General features: G+C 32.9%; 1 protein-coding gene across 3 annotated transcripts in view; it reads left to right on the forward strand.

Annotated features, from left to right (window-relative positions):
- LOC145249553 (katanin-interacting protein-like) overlaps window positions 1-20,025 on the forward strand; it is a 648,058-nt gene that overhangs the window by 293,541 nt on the left and 334,492 nt on the right. For all 3 annotated transcript variants that reach the window (XM_080111227.1, XM_080111229.1, XM_080111228.1), the window contains exons 27-29: window positions 5,411-5,525; window positions 7,789-7,966; window positions 14,127-14,292. In XM_080111227.1, the coding sequence (XP_079967353.1) occupies window positions 5,411-5,525; window positions 7,789-7,966; window positions 14,127-14,292 (459 nt within the window). The remainder of the gene's footprint in view (window positions 1-5,410; window positions 5,526-7,788; window positions 7,967-14,126; window positions 14,293-20,025) is intronic.

Raw genomic sequence — 20,025 nt, forward strand, 5'->3', positions numbered from 1 at the left:
GAGTTACGCCCCTTTATCACAGAACTACCTTTATGGATGAAGCCGAAGTGAAATTCAAAATCAAAATAAATGTTTTTAAAATATTGATTAAAATATTATTAGTTTTTTTTTTTATTCTTTATATATCAAACTTAGTTTTTTCTTTAAACTTTCATTTTGTCTGGTAAAGGTCTTGAAAAGTCCTTGAAAATGGTCATTGAAAATCTGTAGGAACCCTGGAATAGTATAGGGATATCTGTGCAAAACAGGAAACTTTGATGGTATGGTCACGCTGAAAAAAATAGATAAGAGTTTTGGGATTAGTAAATGTAGAACAGTTGAGAAAACAGGTTTTGTTCGCAGGGGAAGGTAATAGGAAGATGTGATGAGAATGGACTTGGGAGAAAGAGGGATAAATAAAGACCTGGCCAGAGATAAGTTAGTTTGAGAAGTCAATTTCTTAAAGTCGTCCAACACATGCTAGCATGTAAAATTGACATTAAGCCAAATATGACAATGATTATTATGGTACTGTACTGAAGCTGCAGTGGCATTCACCTAATGTGGGTGAACCGGCTTTCTTCAAAGGAGGAAGTTTCAAGGGAGTATTCAGAAGCAGTCCCACTTCGCATGTATATCCCCGTCAGGAGAGATGACAACTTGCAAGGCGGTGTCACGTCCTCCGACATACAGTGCTTACTTTCCTAAATAGTCACTTATCTGGTACAGACCAGGCTCAACGTTCTTAACTTCAGTGATTCAGTGAGAACTGGCGTATCAACGTGATTGCGCCATATATGATGGTCATGGTGATTATATTTATTCACTAATTATCAGTTACACATAATAAAGCAAAAAAAAAAAAAGATTGAAATAGTTTATTATAAACAAAAAAGGTGATATTGTCACAAGTAGTAATAGTATTTAACTCATAATTGGAAAAGAAAGAGATATATAGCAAGCAGAAAGAAAGTAATTTTGGATTTTGTCTTTTTATTTTTTATATTTAACTAGTTTTACAAGCCCACTTTATTCCAGCATTTTATCTGGTGCAGTTTGAACATACTGGTTGTCTGACTTTAAATGTTATTGTTTTTTTTTTTGTTCTCTTTCTCTTTACAAAACTCAATCATGTTTTGCAACGCCACTAACAAAAACAACAATTTTTTTCTACAAAACAATCAAACCAAACACCATAAATAAATATTTGTAGATATAAAGAGCTTTAAGCGTAAAAAACTTTTACCAAAATGACTGGATTCAGCATAAAATAACCTGGAAAGGATTGATATGCTGCAAAACCAAACCAAACCAAACCAAACCAGCATTTTAACCAAAGCTCAGTGAGTGACCAAACGAGACAACTTTTTTTTTTTACCTCTAGTATATTATAAGTATAGAGTATGTGACTACCAACTCTCTAGTCATTAAGCTGGAACATTGAATAGACACCGTATAAATGTTCATAATAAATATTTATTCACGTGCCAGCATTTATTGATTATTCCGTATTCTTTATTGGACGGCTGATCCAATTTTACACACCATTTATTTGTTTTCTTCTCATACAATACTGCCATACCGTTCTCCTAGAGATGCAATCTGTGTTCTAAAATGTTACAGAACCTCTGCTTCCTCGTCTTTAGTTGTTATAAAACCTCTGATTGCCTAGAAATTCATGGATTAAATAAAGTGGTCGGTTCTAAATTGTTGGCGAATTATCAACTACAACATAAAGCATCGGATGAAGAGCAGAATTTCCCAGAGTTGGATTTTAGAGAATATCAAACCTTTTTGTGTTATTTTATGCTGGAAGCACTATTCTCATCTTGGACATGTGGCGCAGCGGATAAAAGCATTTGTTAACAATCTGTTAAAAGTGGTAGTTGCTATTTTCTTTGTTAATCTTTTTCACCCTAAACAAGGCATATGGTCACTTGAGCATACGGGGTTACTATTTGCAATCATGTCTAACGTGTGGGGAGTTTGAGCAGCAGGATGTCCTGTTCACAGTATAGTTAAACTTATGAAGGAAACAGGTTGGGAATTTCAAAGTTTAGTAGTCCAAACAAAGAAACTATTAGATTAAAAGGTTTTTCGGCACCTATATACCTCAAATGTGAAGAGGTGGGACTTTGCTGCTTGTCGGGTTAGTCGTGAATATGTACATCATCGGGGAGGAGGGAGTGCTATTAATTCCTCAGAGAATATTCCATTAAGGTACTTGTAAAATAGGCACAGGAATGTGACAGTGTGGTGATGGGACAGAGGTTGGAGCTTGACTGATTGTGCAGGACTTATTATATTTTTAGATTCATTTTTGGACCCTTTTTTTTTTTTTTACCCTGTATAAGGTCTATAGAGACTAGTGGTAGATGCACCAAACCAGATGTGGCAAAAATTCTCCATGCATGAACAAATTGTGGCATTGTAAAGATATAGGGTGCTCTCTGGTGTGAGTAATTTTCTATCATGGTGTTTTGTTCATATAGTTTTTGGTTTGTTACCAGTTTTCTAGGGAATTGAAAGAATTGTTCAATTCTTGCATGTGAGAAAGTAGGAATAAGCCTGAAAATTAGTGCCGAAATTGAAATGCGATACCTATTTTTGGAGAGAAGGAATGACAACATTGTATATAATAAAACAATTCAAGTAATACAGATATACAAGAGAAGATTATATAGGTACTGAATTAGCAGGTTTACAAATATTAATACATGCATCTGAGAAAGACAGTTCACGTAACTGTTTGCACCTGCGGGATCCATAAATTCTAGCTCTTTTTGTTATGAGAGAAATAGCCATTGTTTGTGACCAAAGTTCAGAATCTAGAAAAAGAGTAATGGCCTCAAACTGCCCTTTGGGGGCTTGATTGAAATGTAATCAACCGTTGTCCAAAATGGTGGATAAGTAGAAAGGTGGAGAAAGAGTGGGTTGAATGTCAGCAATTTACCTTAGAGACTTCTGTGATGAAGCAGTCGACCGATATTCTGATGAAATTGAAAAGAGACTCCAATCTATTTGAGTTTGTATAGATTTTCTCACGTGAGTGATTTTTTTCTTTTTTTTTCTTACAAGGTAGTCACCACTTATCAAGGCCCGGAAGCCACTCGGGATAAGGGTTATTGCGTGTACAGTAATCAATGGGATAGTATCGTAGTAATTGTTAGTATTGGAGATTTGATAAATTGTCTTACTTAAGAGGCGGTTCAGCAAGAATTTGTTTATGTTGGACTTGAAGGCATCCAGGTTGTAGTCAAGTGGGAAATAGGTAAACGGAACAGAGTTTCCACAGGCGTGCACTTCTAAGAGAGAAACTTTGTTCATGGAATCTACGTTTTGGTTTTGGCACAGATAAATTACCTGTTGGCCCATTGACAGGACCTTTAAAGGGATGAAGGAGAAAATCAATGTGTGTTACAAATTCCAATACCTAGTTCTGCTTTACTGGTTGTTCTTTCTACTCTACACAAGTAATGAAATTTAAAAATTAACAATTTGTTTTAAGTTGTCTGATCTAGCTATGATTTGACATGTGCTAGGATTTATATCCCTATGAGTTATAGGGCAAATTAGACCTTTCAAATTATTGTGGTTTCAGATTGACAAGTGTTTGAACTGAGTCAGATGTAAGATAGTCTGTTTGTTGTGCAGTGATCTGTTTTTGTATAGGTTTTCTTCCACGACATGACACACTGTCTACTGGTCCAAACTCATAATATGAAGTCATAATGAAACTCATGAATTATTGCTCCCCTGACAAAGGGAGGGTGGACCTGTAAATTCACCCTTGTCCGTTTGTCTGTCCGCACTTTTCTCAATAACTACACCTTGGAATTTTTTGAAATTTTGCATAAACATTGAACATGATATGAGTAAAAAAGTAACAGAACAGATTTTCTGGGGAAACTCCAGTTGCCCCCCTAGGGGTGCCTTTCGGGTTAAAATGGCTAAAATTGACACTTTTGTGCTTATAAAAAAAAAATTGATGCCTTGGATTTTTATAAAACTTTCTGAAATGTTGTAACTAACTGATTTTTATATAATTTTGTTTGTCTATACTTCGCGATAAATCTTGGGTGTGCCCCAGGGGCTCTTTTAGGGCTAATAAAAGCACTATATTTTTGGGACGATTTTACCATATTTATCCAAAATTTTCTGTGTATGTCTATTTAGCAGTTTTGCATGGTGTTGAGCTCAAATTGAAATATGTTAAGGCCTTGGGGATTTTGGGGGCTAATGGAGTGGTGCAGACTTAGTAATTTCTTTTTTGCGTGGTGCAGCACTCAAATTTACATATGTTAAGACCTAAAACTGCACCATGTTTTCATTTTCACTTGGGGACTTTTGGGGCTAAATGGGGGAGGGGGGGAATGCTGAACTTTGTCATTTTGTTATGTCTCGTTCACTGTGCACTCCCGGGGGACCATGCATGCTTCACTGTTTTTTTATTATAATTCATTATAAACTGTTTTTGTAAAAAAAAAAAAAAAAATTTAAATTAGTTTTTTTTTAAAAAGAAAAATATATACTTCTAATTCACTTGCAGGTTTGTAAAAAAAAAAAAAAATACAACAAAAAATAAAACTACTTCTGCAATTTACAGACTATGCTGAAATGTTATTCAGAAAATCATTCTTAATATAAGAAGGGGAGCTTCGATAACTATTTTATACTTTCCCGTAATATTTTGATATGCAAAAAAATATTGTGAAAATTGAATCAAAAACGTTTATTTTTCCTATGTGAATTATAATGGAGGAAAACTTTCTGCACTGACATTATGTTTCCATCTGCAAAGAAGTGGCAGGAACTGAATTTCAGTGCCTAATCTTTACTATAATCCAATTTATTTACATCTAATGGTTTTGGCAAAATTTATTTTTTTGGAAAGAAATTTATTTTCTTTTTCTTTTTGGCGCTTCTGCACCATCAGAACAAAAATTTCTGAAATCGTGATATTGAATTTCACATGAAAACAATGGTATCTTTGTATTCCTCGTATTTTTAAGATGATTATACCCAAAAATTACGAAAATCAATAAGGTAAAAAAATTATTTATTAAAGAAAATAGAAAATAGAATTTGAAGAAAACGATCGTATTTGCTTATGTAAGACACAGGAGAATTCAAACGAGAGGTAATTTTCCATTTCGGTTTATTTTATAAAAACAAGATGGCCACAATTTTTCACCTGCTAACACGATTAAAGCTGTTTTTTTTTGTTTTTTTTATAATAATTCAGTAATATTCAGGTAATTTTGACTGCATAATTTTGAAGCTAACATTGTAATTTATTAGAATGGACAAAAAAATCAGTAGAATCTATAGCTTTTGTCTGAAAACTCCATTTATGTACATTTATCTCCATTTATCTACAAAATTTCATTTTGATTATGCAGAAGCATCTTTTTTATTTGAATCGTTTTAGGATCGACCTTTTACTCGGGCCTGTGGTGTTATTAACGAAGGAGAACTAAAACAGTTATCTGCCCTTTCTCTAATGGACACTGTTGAGAAGGAAGCCGTCTTTCTCAAAGGAAAACGTAATTATAACTCTTAACAACACATTTTGTTTTCTTTATTTGCATACAGGGTCTTCCATATGTAACGATGTATTTGATTTTCCCTTATTTTCGTTTTCATTTTTCGTTTCAGTTTGTTCAAGCTGGAGATAGGGCATCATTTTAAATGAAAGACATTCACTCACTATCTCATATATTCCAACCAAGAGATCTTTTTAAAATTCTGACCGTTCCTTTAAGTGCAATTATAAGAATCTCTCTTGCACTTGGTTCACCGGGTATATTTGTTACGCAGTTTTTGAAATTCTTTTTCATGAGTCTAGTTGCTGCTATAATTACTGGAATGATGGAGATCTTCCTAAGATTCCAGTTTCTTTTCATGTCGTACATAAGAGATTGGTATTTCGTTATCTTTTCCCTCTCAGCTGTGTTTAAACCAGCATCATTGGGGGCACTGACTTCTACTAATTACTGGAATGATGGAGATCTTCCTAAGAATTCATGTGCTATACAAAAGCAGACTGCTATTCTCAATTTGAACATTATTTTCACAACGTTTTTGCTGATATAATCTTTCATTTTCTTCAGGTGTCTTTTGTTGAATTTATGAATCTTTGTGTTGAACTCTGGGAATCTGTATAGGATTTCAAATGGAACCCTTTGTTTTATCTACAGAGATACGAGCATGCTGTGTATATATATATATATATATATATATATATATATATATATATATATTTCTGTAGAAATATATTTTCTTATAATATACACCAATCCTTATTTAAGAAGCTCAATGTAATTACAGAGCAATATAGTGAATAAATTCCAAAGTTCATGATGTTGATCATCTTATAATTTATTCTTTTAATTCAGTTGACATTTACAATTCTTGACATTATCTGTTTTGTAGCGCAAAATCAATCACTTAATTATTATATCAATCAATGAATCACTTAACTCATCAGAAGAAATAGCAACAATCAATCCGTCAAAAGGAAATGAAGTGTGATTTGACATGATTAAAATCCGAAAATTGGAAGAGAAGCTGCAAATACCTTTAATATATTTCCATTACGCCATTTTGAATTTTCATACAGGGTCTGCCAAATGGAGGTGTAGAAAAGGTTTGTTCTTAACTTCATATTCGATTTTAATGAATTGTAAATTAATAGAAATTGAAAAAAAAAAAAAAACAAGAAAAATTTGATTCCAGATTAAAACTTTTCCAAAAGAATAGATTAAAAAGTTTGAAAACACAGTAAATTCCAAAATTAACAAAACAAAACCAAAAAAAACAAAAAACAAAAAACAAAAGAAAACTGTGGGACTTAATGATCTGTAAATTAAAAGATTAATTAGATTTTAATGAAAAATAATTGGTACAAGGCATGAAGCCACTTGATGTAAGGAGCTAAAAAAAAAAAATACTTGAAGGTCAAAAACTTGGGCAACGATAAGTGTTAGACGGAATAGATTCTGACCCAGAAAATAGCAATTCTTCTTTTGTCAGAAATATCACTCCTGGAATGTGAGGACTAAAAGACAAAATAAGCGAAATGAAAGTTACGTGCATGCATAAAGTAAACCGAAGATCCACTTTTTACTCTCGTTCAATTATAACGTGGAGACGAGTTAGTAAGAGTTGATTATAGATTAAAATTCTAACAAAAATTTCAACAACAAAAAACAGACAAAACAATAAAAACAGCAGGATTTAGTTTCTAGCGTATATATATATGTGTGTGTGTGTGTGTGTGTGTGTATATATATATATATAACTACTTCATTTATTCGCATAAATTTAATACACGAAAGTATAGATTTATGCGTAAACTTTAAGTATTTACTTCAAAAGTGCTCAATACGTAGGTAGAGCTAGTTAGTAATTTATATATATATATATATTTTATAAATTACTATATATATATATATATATATATATATATATATATATATATATATATATATATATATATATATATATATATATATATATGGATATGTGTGTGAAAAGGAGTAATGATTTAAAAATCAACTCTATAATAATCTGCATGAATTAAAATATCCATATTTAAGCATATTTTACAACTCGGCTATGCCGGGCCTTCCTGCTAGTATATATATATATATATATATATATATATATATATATATATATATATATATATATATATGGATATGTGTGTGAAAAGGAGGTCTATGTAATGATTTAAAAATTTCTAAATGCCATGAAATCTAGATTTAATGTATTTTAATATTCTTTTTTTTTTTACTTTCTTTTCAGATCTGAAATTGAATTTTACACAAACCTGGGGTGATTTGCATTACCTCGGTCTCACTAGTTTGGAGGTGTTTGGTGTCGATGGTCAAGCTATCCCCTTAAATATGAATATGATCACTGCTGAGCCACAGGACCTCCACTGTTTGCCAGGACATGAGAGAGATGATCGGACACTTGATAAGTGAGTAACATCTATTCGTTAATCGTTTTTTGATAATTTTTCCATCGTCGTCCACCTAGTGCTGACCGTCATATCTTTTCTTTCTTCTTCTTTTTCTCCTTTTTTATTTTGCTTGTAGGTATACATGCACAGGTGAACTATGTCAGTTCAAAATAAATGAACAGGAAAACTCTTTGATACACTTAAATATCAGGGAAAAGTATTTATCTACACCAAAACTTATGGAAAATTATCAAGTAGAATCTGAATTAAATATCAGTTTTATCGTATATTTCCAATTCTCTATCGGCACGAACATATTTTACTGACTTATCCTTCCTGTTCTCCCTCTATCATAATTCTTCTGATTTAAAGACAAAAAAATGCGTTCATGCCTATGGTGAATTATTGGATAACCAAAAATATATCTATATATATATATGTGAATAAAAAGGAAAAACCTAAAAGAGTAAAAACAAAAATAAAATCAACGTTTCGTCCCTATTTCAGGGGACATCATCAGGATTTCTAGGCGAGGATGTACAGGAAGACGGTCATATATCACATGCGAAAGAGAAGTTCAGTTCTCTTTCTGTTCTGGAGAGAAAAACACAAACCTGGGGTGATTTGCATTACCTTGGTCTCACTAGTTTGGAGGTGTTTGGCATCGATGGTCAAGCTATCCCCTTAAATATGAATATGATCACTGCTGAACCACAGGACCTCCACTGTTTGCCAGGACATGAGAGAGATGATCGGACACTGCTCTCCATCGTTTATATCTTGCTTTATTTTATTCATATATATATATATAAAACCCAAAATGTGTGTGTTTGTGTGTGTGTGCATTTTTTGTATATGTCCGGCAAAGGCTTTTTCAGGGTGGGGAGCGCTCGGTGGTGTCACTCATTCTTAAAACTTTTTATATACTGTCTAGATTATAATATCTATGATTTACAAAACAAGGTCACATGTATCATTTAATTTGGGCGAATTTTTACATGCTATTTTTGTGATATTTTTTACTCTCCACGTGTTTTTTCAGTATAAAAGCGAAACTGAACCCGTAGCAAAACACTTGGCCAGGGATGTCCAGAAAAGCAATAATGTTTGATCAATGCGGTGAAACCCCTTATATCAGATAATTGCTATTCAGTTGGACACTCCCTTTTTTATGGGGAACTGGTCCCCTCCCTCAACATCTTGGGGAAACAAAACCAAAAAAACTACCGCGCAGCCAAAGTTGGAGAAACAAAACCAAAACAAAAAATGCCTCACAGCAAAAGTTAATTGCGGGATTTCACTCCTTCTATGGCGTGATGTTTGACCTCATTAAGTTCACGCATCTGTCTTTATTTAACTTTTTGATCATTAAATTAAAACGCTTTTCATTCCTCTCCTTTCGTGATCGAGTGGATAAGATACCAGTTTTTTTTCCCTTTCTTTTCCACTTTCGCCTCAAGGCTTCCGGTTCAAGCCTACCTACCTACCAAAATTTTTTTTTCTTTCTTTTACACTGACAAACACCCGGGCAATGCCGTGCACCCCCGCTAGTATATCTATAAAAGTGAGAATGTGTGTATGTGTGAGGATACTTCTCATCCTAGATACTGAACAAATTTTTGATCTACAGATTTGAAATTTAGTATATAAGGTATTCAGACATGTGGAAAACATTTTAATCAGTTTTCCTATGGAAAAAAGGGCTGCTAATGTGTGAAAATTTAAAAATTGATACGTGGCGGTCATCGGATTTTTATCTGTTTGTCAACGGTTTCACGACTGCACATGTGCAAATCGTTCATATTATTATTTTAAGAATAAGTAGGTTTGAAAACACTTTTTAAAGATCATGTCAAGCTGGCCTAATGGTTATCGTACTTGACTCACTGTCTTTAGGTTTTGGTTTTGATCACAGCTTGAGTATTATTTTTTTTTACTTGCAAGAAGTAAACTGTTTGGAAAAAAAACCTTGCATGTACATTTTTCAGTTTCTTACCGTTTGTTCTTTTAACTTTATTTTTTTAAGGAATTTAACGTTATGTTTTATTCTGAGCAAACGTCGGGTACATCTACTAGTATATGATAAAACTGATTTAATTAAAATTCTTGGTAATTTTTGTGTAATTTTTGGTATAGATAATTACTTTTTCTGATACATAAATATATAAAAAAAATTTCCTGTTTAATATATTTCACGTGTGTATATCTACCTACAAGCACCTTTTTCTTCTTGTCTTCTGGTACTGCAACTACCATAAACGTTCCACAGGTACCAGTGAATATTTATCAGTTCAAATTTTTCTACGCAGAGGAATTTGTAAACTTCCGGTGTACATCCATTACTTTTAAAACATCCCTCATATGTTTCTGAGTTTTTTTTTGGAGTGGGGGGATGAAATGTGATAATCTTTCGTTATTTGTAACTTTTATTCTTATCTGGGATATTATTTTCACGTCTTTTTGGATGACATAATCTCCAATCTCCTTCAAGTATTTTTTGTCAAACTCAGAAATATGTATGGAATTTTGAATGGACCCTTCATTTATTTTTATTTTTTATTTTTATTTTTTTTACAATGTGGTCACCACTTATCAAGGCCTGGAAGCCACTCGGGGATAAGGGTTATTGCATGTACAGTACGATAGTATTGGAGATTTGATAGAGTGTCTTACTTAAGGGGGCGGTTCATCAGGAATTTGTTTATGTTGGACTTAAAGACACCCAGGTTGTAGTCAGGTGGGAAACAGGCAAACGGAACAGAGTTCCATAGGCGTGCACTTCTAAGAAAGAAGGAAAATTGGCTGACGGAAAAAAATCAAGCTAAATAATAATCAGCTCGAAATGACAGTCTTCTGGACATTGATGGTTGAATCCTCATTACTGGTGATATTTAGACTGAAATTACGAATCACTTTGATCGTGGATGACAGAATGACAACAAGCTACCACCACCAATACTACCACCATCATCATATTTGGTTTAACATCTATTTTACATGCTTGCATGTGTTGGCTAGTTTTTAGAAAATTGGCTTCCAAACAAAACTATATCTGGCCAGGTCAGTTAAACTACATAGCTTGAAATGTGACAGCTTTGCTTTGGAAGTCATTTTCTTAGTTGAGGCAAGATATGTACAGGCCAGATTCTCAACCAGTGAGATGAATTATAACCAGTGCTTTCATCAAGATACCATTTCTAGGTGATTACCATGGCTAGAGTGTTTCACCTGATCATGGATTAAATACATTGTTCCATTCAAAATAAGTACAGATTTCCTAGGCACGATAAAACAAACCTGACAAAGATTGGAGGTTATATCGGTTAAAACATTGTGAGAATAACATCCAAAATGAAAACAGCAATCCGAAAATTCTGAGGAGACTTGTTGTCAGGGAACACCACAAGTTGTTCTCAAAGAGAATTCTTTGATGATAGCCTGTGTGAAAACTTCTTGTGAGTGAATAATAATAATAATAATGATAATAATAATAATAATAATAATGATAATAATAATAATAATAATTTAAGGTCTATTCTGTAATGTTAATTAGCATATAGATTATATAAAACTAAACATACATAAAAAAGCTTAAGTATTTTTGGTACCAGAAAGACAAATAGATAAGAGATCAGAAACCGAGGCATACAAATCTAAAAAAAAAAAAAATAATAATAAAAATCCTCATCTTCATAATTTTTGTTGTTGTTTTTTTTTTTTTTTTTTTTTTTTTTTTACATGGGGGTCACCACTTATCAAGGCCCAGGAGCCACTCGGGGATAAGGGTTATTGTGTGTACACTAATCAGTGGGATAGTATCGTAGTAATAGTTAGTATTGGGGATTTGATAAAGTGTCATTACTTAAGGGGGCGGTTCATCAGGAATTTGTTTGTGTTGGACTTGAAGACATCCAAGTTGATTTTTTTTTTGGGGGGGGGGAAACAGGTAAGCGGCAGAGTTCCACAGCCGTGCAGTTCTGAGAAAGAAGCACGGATAAAGAGTGGGGAAAATTATTGACAGTGGTTTCAGCTAGTCGGGTGTTTTTCGTGAAAGATTGGCGGGGGGGGGGGCAGAGAATGGAGCTCAGACGAGCACTTGCCATGGAAATAATGATAAAACAGAAACAGGCTCGCAACGTCTCTTCTGTGGGAGAGAGGTTGCAGGGAAGAGAAAAGGTCATCCCCCACCAAGCCACAAAGTCTATTTTGTACTCTGTCAAGGCAGGATAGACTGTTTTTAACAGCTCATGTCCAGATGTGGCAGCCGTACTCCATCCTTGGACGTACTTGGCTTTTATATAGATAGAGAATTGCATCATTAGTGAGATATCTTCTGGAGCGGTAGAAGAATCCCACCATTTTCCCAGCGACCTTGGTCACAGACTTGATGTTTTGGCGACTCATCCTCTGGCCTTCTTCAGGTGGTTAACCACGACAGGATAGGAATGCTGAGTCTCTTAACTGTATCCTTAGTAATTATTGCCTTCCATACTTGTTTGGAAGGTAGTAATTACTGGAGATACAAGGCTATCATTGTTAGTGACTTGAAGAAGGCCAAAGAATGAGTAGGCCGAAACATGGTGAAACAATAACACCTATGAAGATGAGGATTGCAGCCCACAAAAAAATGAATACACAAATTATGAAGCCCTATTTTAAAGGATTCCAAAACATAAAAATAATATATATATATATATATATATATATATATATATATATATATATATATATATATATATAGTTTTAACAAAATTAAGACATCAAAGAATGGATTGATAGCAATAAATAGTGTATTTCATTGTTCGTTACAATTGTTTCAAGACCATTCAGACAAATTCAAACCTTATATCGTTCAATCTTGAAACAATTGAAATGAACGATGAACTACACTATTTGTTGTTATCAATCCATTCTTTGATGTTTTGATTTTGTTAAAACAATATATGAATGCTCAATTACAAAATATAGTAATTTTAAAGCTTACAATTTAAGTCTGACTTAAAATTTATTGGTATATGAACGGTTACTGAATTATCGATTATATAAACCCAATAAAATTTGGAATACTATAAATAAGATATATATATATATATATATATAATTTAGGAATTTAAAATTTGTGATTTGAAAAAGTTAAATTTCAAATATAGAAATTTTATTGTATGCAAGACAAAGAATACAGTATAGTCAAATATATTTCCTTAAGCCATAAGTTTTCGATGTTTATACATCTCCTCGGAGGAAAAATATTAGCAAATATTATAAAAGGTTTGCACCTAATTTGCTAAAGGTAATAAACATAGAAAATTAGATTAAATATTTTTAAAGTTTTTAAATCATTTTAGCTACATAGAATAATGGAAATAGAATATTGATGCAGCAAAAAAGAAAAAGAAAGGATATTGAACTTCAAATCGAAAATGTATGCTAAATCCTGTAATGGAATCTCTTGGTATTCAGCAGGTAAATTGTATTTCATTATTCTGAATAAATTATATATATATGAGAAAACAAGCTTATTCAGTTATATTTCACCTTTTCTTTAATTTATGAAGCTCAATGTAACTACAGAGCATATAAAAATAATTTCAAGATGTTTATTTCTTTCAGCATGTTAAAATGTTTGATTCTTGACAGCACCTGTTTCATAGCACAGAACCATTCATGTAATTATTATGTCAATTTTTTTATTTATTCTGCCTTTAACTCATTAGAAGAATAGTAACTCATGAACTTTAAAAGAAAATAAATGCAATATGGACATGATTGCAAAATATATAATCTTCTTTCAACTTTTGCTTTTTCCTCTCCTATGCATTGAGCTGTCCCACTGAAAATTTCCTACAGTAATTGATCTATCTTTATGGAGGTCCTGGATATGATCTTAAACTATATCCGATGGTGAGGCCCAAGTTTGCGAGCTTTGGAGAGTGTGGAGCCATCCTTTAATTGCTATTGCTCCCAGGTCCACTCTGACCCTGTTAAGGTCCCAAGTATGGATTAAATAGAAACCGACTTAACAAAAAAAAAACAAAAAACAAATATATTCTATTAAAAAGATTTTCTTAAAAATCACTGGATTCAGCATTAAATAACCTGAAAAGGGTTGATATGCCATAAAACATAAACAACGAACCAATCTTTATGGATGCATCATTCTCTCTCTTTTTGTTTTTAGACTAATCGATGGCAATAATGTAACAATATCTGACGAACACATGTGGTTGGTGCCATTCACACCTGGAAAGCCGCACCTGGTAAACATTGAATTTCCGCAGCCAATTACGATATCAGGAATTCGTGTTTGGAACTACAACAAGAATCAGGAGGATACTTACCGAGGGGTAAGTGATGTTGTTATTATTTCATTGTCAGTAGATGAACCTTTGCTGCTGGTCAGTGCTAGACAGCTAAACATGAAATAGATGCCAAAACAGGGATGAGACTTATGTCAAGCAATTAACAGAGGAATCACAATTTGACTATGCGGACTGTCCTCTTAAATAATCAGTTTCTTTAACAGGTACAACTGGTTATAAATCCCCTTGGTGTCCCCCTGTGTTCAACTCCATAACCCTTATCTTCAGTTGAGTGTAGTGACTTGTTTGTATGAATAAAAAAACCCTCTTACCTTGATGATGGAGAATAGAGTGAGATGGTGTGGGAGAGTTTACAATGAGATGATGATGATGATGATGAACACATATATAAATATTACATTCTTATTTTTTATTCTTTTTTTAATAATTAAGTATTTTGTTTGGGTTCTCTCCCTTTAACCTTACACAAAAACACACACACACACACATATAATTGGCCTTAATAGAGCAGAACGGGAAAAGATAACAAAATATCAGGACCTAAAAAATGATCTAAAAACAACATGGTCTCTAAAAGAAATAAACATTATACCAGTTGTGACAGGAGCAACTGGCCTAATAAAAAAGAACCTTCAAAAATACTTAGAAGCAATCCCTGGAAAACCAACCTGTAACGAAATACAGATAGCAACAGTGTCTATTCTTAAAAGAGCCCTTGGATATAAATTTAAACTATAATAGAATCAAGTGTTAGCCCCAGGTAGGAGCCCCTTGATCTCTTCAAACTAACAAAAGTAAAATAAATAAAAAAATATATAAATATATAAGTTCGGTGGTTAAATTTTAAATTCTGAAAAAAACAACATATAGAGACATATATTCGATTTAAGAATTTATTGTTTGACAAAAGGAATATATAGAAGGGGTTATGTAATTTCCTTAATCCATAGATTTTCAATAATGGCACATATCATCAGAGGAAATGAAATCCAGTTAGCAAAATGCTCAGCTGCGAATGGACGCTAATTTTGCTTTTCAGCACAATTATTGAAAATAGTTTTTTGAGTGGTTGAGGATAATTATATGGAAAAAATTATACGAAAAGAGAAGTTGATACCACCTAGGCAGTCCATTATCAGAAGGAGCACAATGTCCTTCGGGGTTATAAATCCAGGTGGGCAGAAAATAGGTCAAGGGGAGAAGGTAATATTCCCATATAACAAAAGCATATTGCTCCTTACTGATTTTTCGAAAGGTATACGGGGCAGCCGTATTCGTTGCTGCGTTGAGTGTGTGTTGGTTGATGTAGTCCAAAATCTTTCTCGTTGTTGACAAAGTGTATCCGATATTGGGTGGATGAACCATTCCATTGTAATTATCCCCGTGGATAATAGAATTTGAGCATTGACTTATGTATGCAATGGACCTTGAAATCAATAGCACGGGTAGCAAAATAGCAACATAATCCAGGAGATGATATTCAGAATGGTGTGTTGGGCGATTAGCTTCTGGTGTGAGTCCTGGTAGAAAGATAGTTCGCTTTCTTGCTGATATTGGGTGAGGGAAGTCTTTTAGATGAGGGAAAGAGGAGAGTGGGGTGAAGTAGAGAGGGTAAAGAGAGAGGGGGGGAGACTAAAGTTGGGCGAGCATGCAGGTGCTTAATGGAATTTTTTCGGGGGGGGGGGGGGATTTGTATTTTAGTATGCTTTAAAAGGGTTGACCTCTTGATTTCAAGTTCAAATGGGAAATGGATATTCTTGTGATTTTCAATGGGAGTGTGCGTGATAGAGGTTGGGTGTGCTGTTTTTGCTGTGCGGATGTGTGAGCAGGTGAGGTGGAGATAGAGACGAGTCATGGTCTGCAATTTTGGAATGTTTAGAGAGTTACGTATTTAAGTGAGTTTAAGGTTGGGTTCTTTTAATTTTGAGTGTATATTTAAAGGCAACTTGATTAACTAAGATACAGTTAGTTCATTATGCTTGTTGTCGTAGTGTGATCTGGTTTAATTAAGTTTATTTACAATTTATTTAAAATGTATATATTTCTGTTTGGAGGCGATCTATGGATGAGTTTGTTTTGCTGTTCGTTGGGTTGGAATGGATGTTTGAGTGCTTTATATATTGTGGTTAATTAGCTATTTTTATAATGGGGAGATTTGATTTAAATTCGGGGCTGGGTGTGGGGTGGCCCTAACGTGGTTGAATTTAACTATTTATATAATAATTACTTGTATATCCATCTGTCAAACCTAAATATAAGTGCAGATATAAGCATATATACATATATACATACACATAGTATACCCATATGCACAAACACTGATCCATACCATGCATACATAAATACAGACTTATATACACACGCATCCTTAAACTAATGCACATGTGTACTCAATTACATATGCACATCATAACGCATACATGCAAGCACACATATTAGAAAAGGGAACTACTTATACAGCCAGGCATGCATGCGCATGTACTCGAGTGTACAGCTGCGGCCATATGCATGGCCGAACATCGCTATAATCATGTGCAAGCATCCAAGTCACACCCGCATAGGCATATACATCGTATACATACAGCAAATAAACATCTACATAAGTGTTATGTCTAAATGCGCATACAAATACAACGAGCATGCACCTACCGTTAAACATATACATACATCAACAAATGATCGGGTTTATCTAATGATTCTATTATAGAGAAGGGGATAATCCCCATTTGCCTGCACATACATATGGTCCATGGAGATATAGAAAGCTAGAGTGTAACTCCATTAAATGTCCATGCTCACACAAACACATGCACATATATATATATATATATATATATATATATATATATATATATATATATATATATATATATATATATATATACGTACATATATATGTATGATAGTTTATATATATATGCATGGTTATTTATTTTATCTATTGATTTGTTTATTTTCTATTGTTTTTTTAGTTTTAAAGTTATTTTGTATCTCTATCCTAGAGTAAATTTAGCCCGTGAACACAGTTGTTCGCTATTTCTCTCCTACTATTTAATAGATGTTGGGGTTCTTTAAAATACAGGATAGCAAATTGTTCATGAAGGCATAATCTACATGGATCGTCTAGGTCTCTACAGGTGTTTGCTTGTCTTACTATTTTCCATTCGACTACCGGTGAACGACCACTTTCCTTGAGTTCCCAGTATTTATTTGCTAGCGATGTTTTCATATGGTGTTTTTTATTGTTGAATGTACTTTTGTGGTCATAATATCGAGTTTTGAAATCTAAGGAAGTCATACCTACGTAATATTTCTTGTTATTCGGGTTTTCTTTCGCAAATATTGTGGCCTGGTTAACTATGCTTTTGGTTAGACATTTATTTTGAAGTGGGCAAAATGTGCAGTATTATTTTAATTCTAGTTACAAGTATATATAAGTCCAGGATGACTGTAGGCAATGTCAAGATAAGCGGAGAGCACTTACAGTGTCAAGTATTCCCAAATGGTCACTGATTCGGTAATGACCAGGCTCATTATTGCTTAACATTCGTGAGAATCATTGTGCCAACATTATTATGTGGTATATATATATATATATATATATATATATATAAGTTAATTTAGTATCCAACCAAATGGCTACATATAGGCATACATGTTTCGGCGAAAACCCGGCAAGGGAATCGCTTCGTCAGGCCAAAGACATCTCTTGCTGTTTCAACTCAAAAATTTCCAATTTATAACTAGTACTACATCGTATTTACGTGTAAAGGGGGAGACAGGATCTAAAAAGAAAGTATATACATTAAAATGTGATCGTCCATTATGTCAATTTTAATTTATTAATTATTTTATTTTATTTTATTTATAGTGCGTAATGAGTTTCAAGTAGAGTTTCAATGTTATTAGTAAATTCCTAGTTCAGTAGGTACGTTGTGTAGAATAGGAACCCTAGATAAAAAAAAAAAAAAAAAAAAATTACGTATAAAATAAATGGTTAACGTGTAAATAAATTAGTATCCGTATAATATTACTTTTGTAAATTCTAACGTTAAAGATTACGTGTAAAATAGGCGATTAAAATATAAAAATAAAATAAATTACATAAATTAGGCTCGATGAGGTGACCATTAAAACCTACGTTAAACGATTATGAAAAGTATACTAATGGTAAGATAACTACATTACAATTAAAGATAAATAAAAAATAAATAAATATCTTTAGTTAAAAATTTAACCTATTAGGTATAGGGTATGGTTATTTGATGGTAAAATACAAATATTTAAAATAATTAACGTTTAGAATGGTTTCATGTATAGGAAAAAATTAATTATAAGAAAGGGCGGGGGGAACTGGAAAGAAAAACTATGAAAATATTATTTACAAACTTAGGCGTTTTATAATTTTTTAAGCGTATGTATCTGAAAATGTTTGCAGGAGATTGCCGATTCTTGTTTTATATTTAAAAGTTTGTCACGGTCTTTAAAATTAGTAATCTCCATTTTCTCATGCAGGCATAAGAAACAAGGTGACTGCAAAGAGTAACATGCTTTAGCCTTTTTTATTATTTTCCAATGCCCATAGTATCTTCCTTTGAACGTTAATTTTGTACTCCCAATATAAAATTTTTCATCATTATGGTTTTCTTCTGGGAATATTTTAGCTAAATACACTACCGAAGGTGTTAGACACATTTTGTTTACGGGACAGGTCGTAGGAAATTTACAATTACAATTGCTAAATACTTTAGGATTATTAACTGTTGCAACATTAGATTTCATTAATATCTTATTGTTATGCTTTTTTATGATTCTTTCTAAGTTGTCGCAACAGCTGTAACTCACTTTTATGGTATTTCTGTTAAAAATCTTGTGTAGTAAATTACCTGGAGGAAAGTGTTTGTCGATTAATTGCAAAACCTTTTTTTCCAATTTTAGTTTTTAGTGAGCTATTGTACGTAGGTGAAAACCAAATCACTTTTCTAGATCTATTATTAGTGCCACTATTTTCATTATTTATTCCCTTGCCGGGTTTTCGCCGAAACATGTATGCCTATATGTAGCCATTTGGTTGGATACTAAATTAACTTATTTTGGCTCTGTCTAAACATTGAGCACTCTTTTGGTAGACACACTTAATAATTACTACCAATACAATATATATATATATATAACCACACTATTATATAAAAGTCACTTTGTGTGTATGTGTAAGTGCCTTCTTCATAGATTTCAAAACAGCTGAGTCTATCTTTTGCAAATTTCATACAAAGTAGTTTATATTTCTGGCAGTGTTCTTAGATATGTTTTCTACTGAAATTCATCCTATAAGTATTAAAATGTGAAAAAAAAAATCCGATCTCAAAACTAGTCTTTCTTCTCTTATAGATAAAAAGAATTTTTACGGGGGAATATTTTACATTACACCAGTGTGACGTAAAATATTCCCCTGCAAAAATTTTTTTGTCTATGAGAGAAGAAAGACTATTTTTGAGATCATCAAGCCCGAATATCAGCTAACGTGATATTGTAAACACACCCAGATGGAATTTGATAAATGACATTATCGTTATTATTTAAAAAAATTTGTTTCAGATTAGTCCACCGGGCAAATTATTCCTCATAATATATAATATTCAATAGAGGATTGATTCAATAATAATTCATACGCAATCTGCATGAATTAAAATATCATGTTAAATTTGTATTGCACAAAAGGGCAATGCTGGGTGTCCAACTAGTATATATATACGCACG

The sequence above is a fragment of the Euprymna scolopes genome, chromosome 28, assembly GCF_053919585.1.
Source record: "Euprymna scolopes isolate OS-2025 chromosome 28, ASM5391958v1, whole genome shotgun sequence".
Taxonomy (NCBI): Eukaryota; Metazoa; Mollusca; class Cephalopoda; order Sepiida; family Sepiolidae; genus Euprymna; species Euprymna scolopes.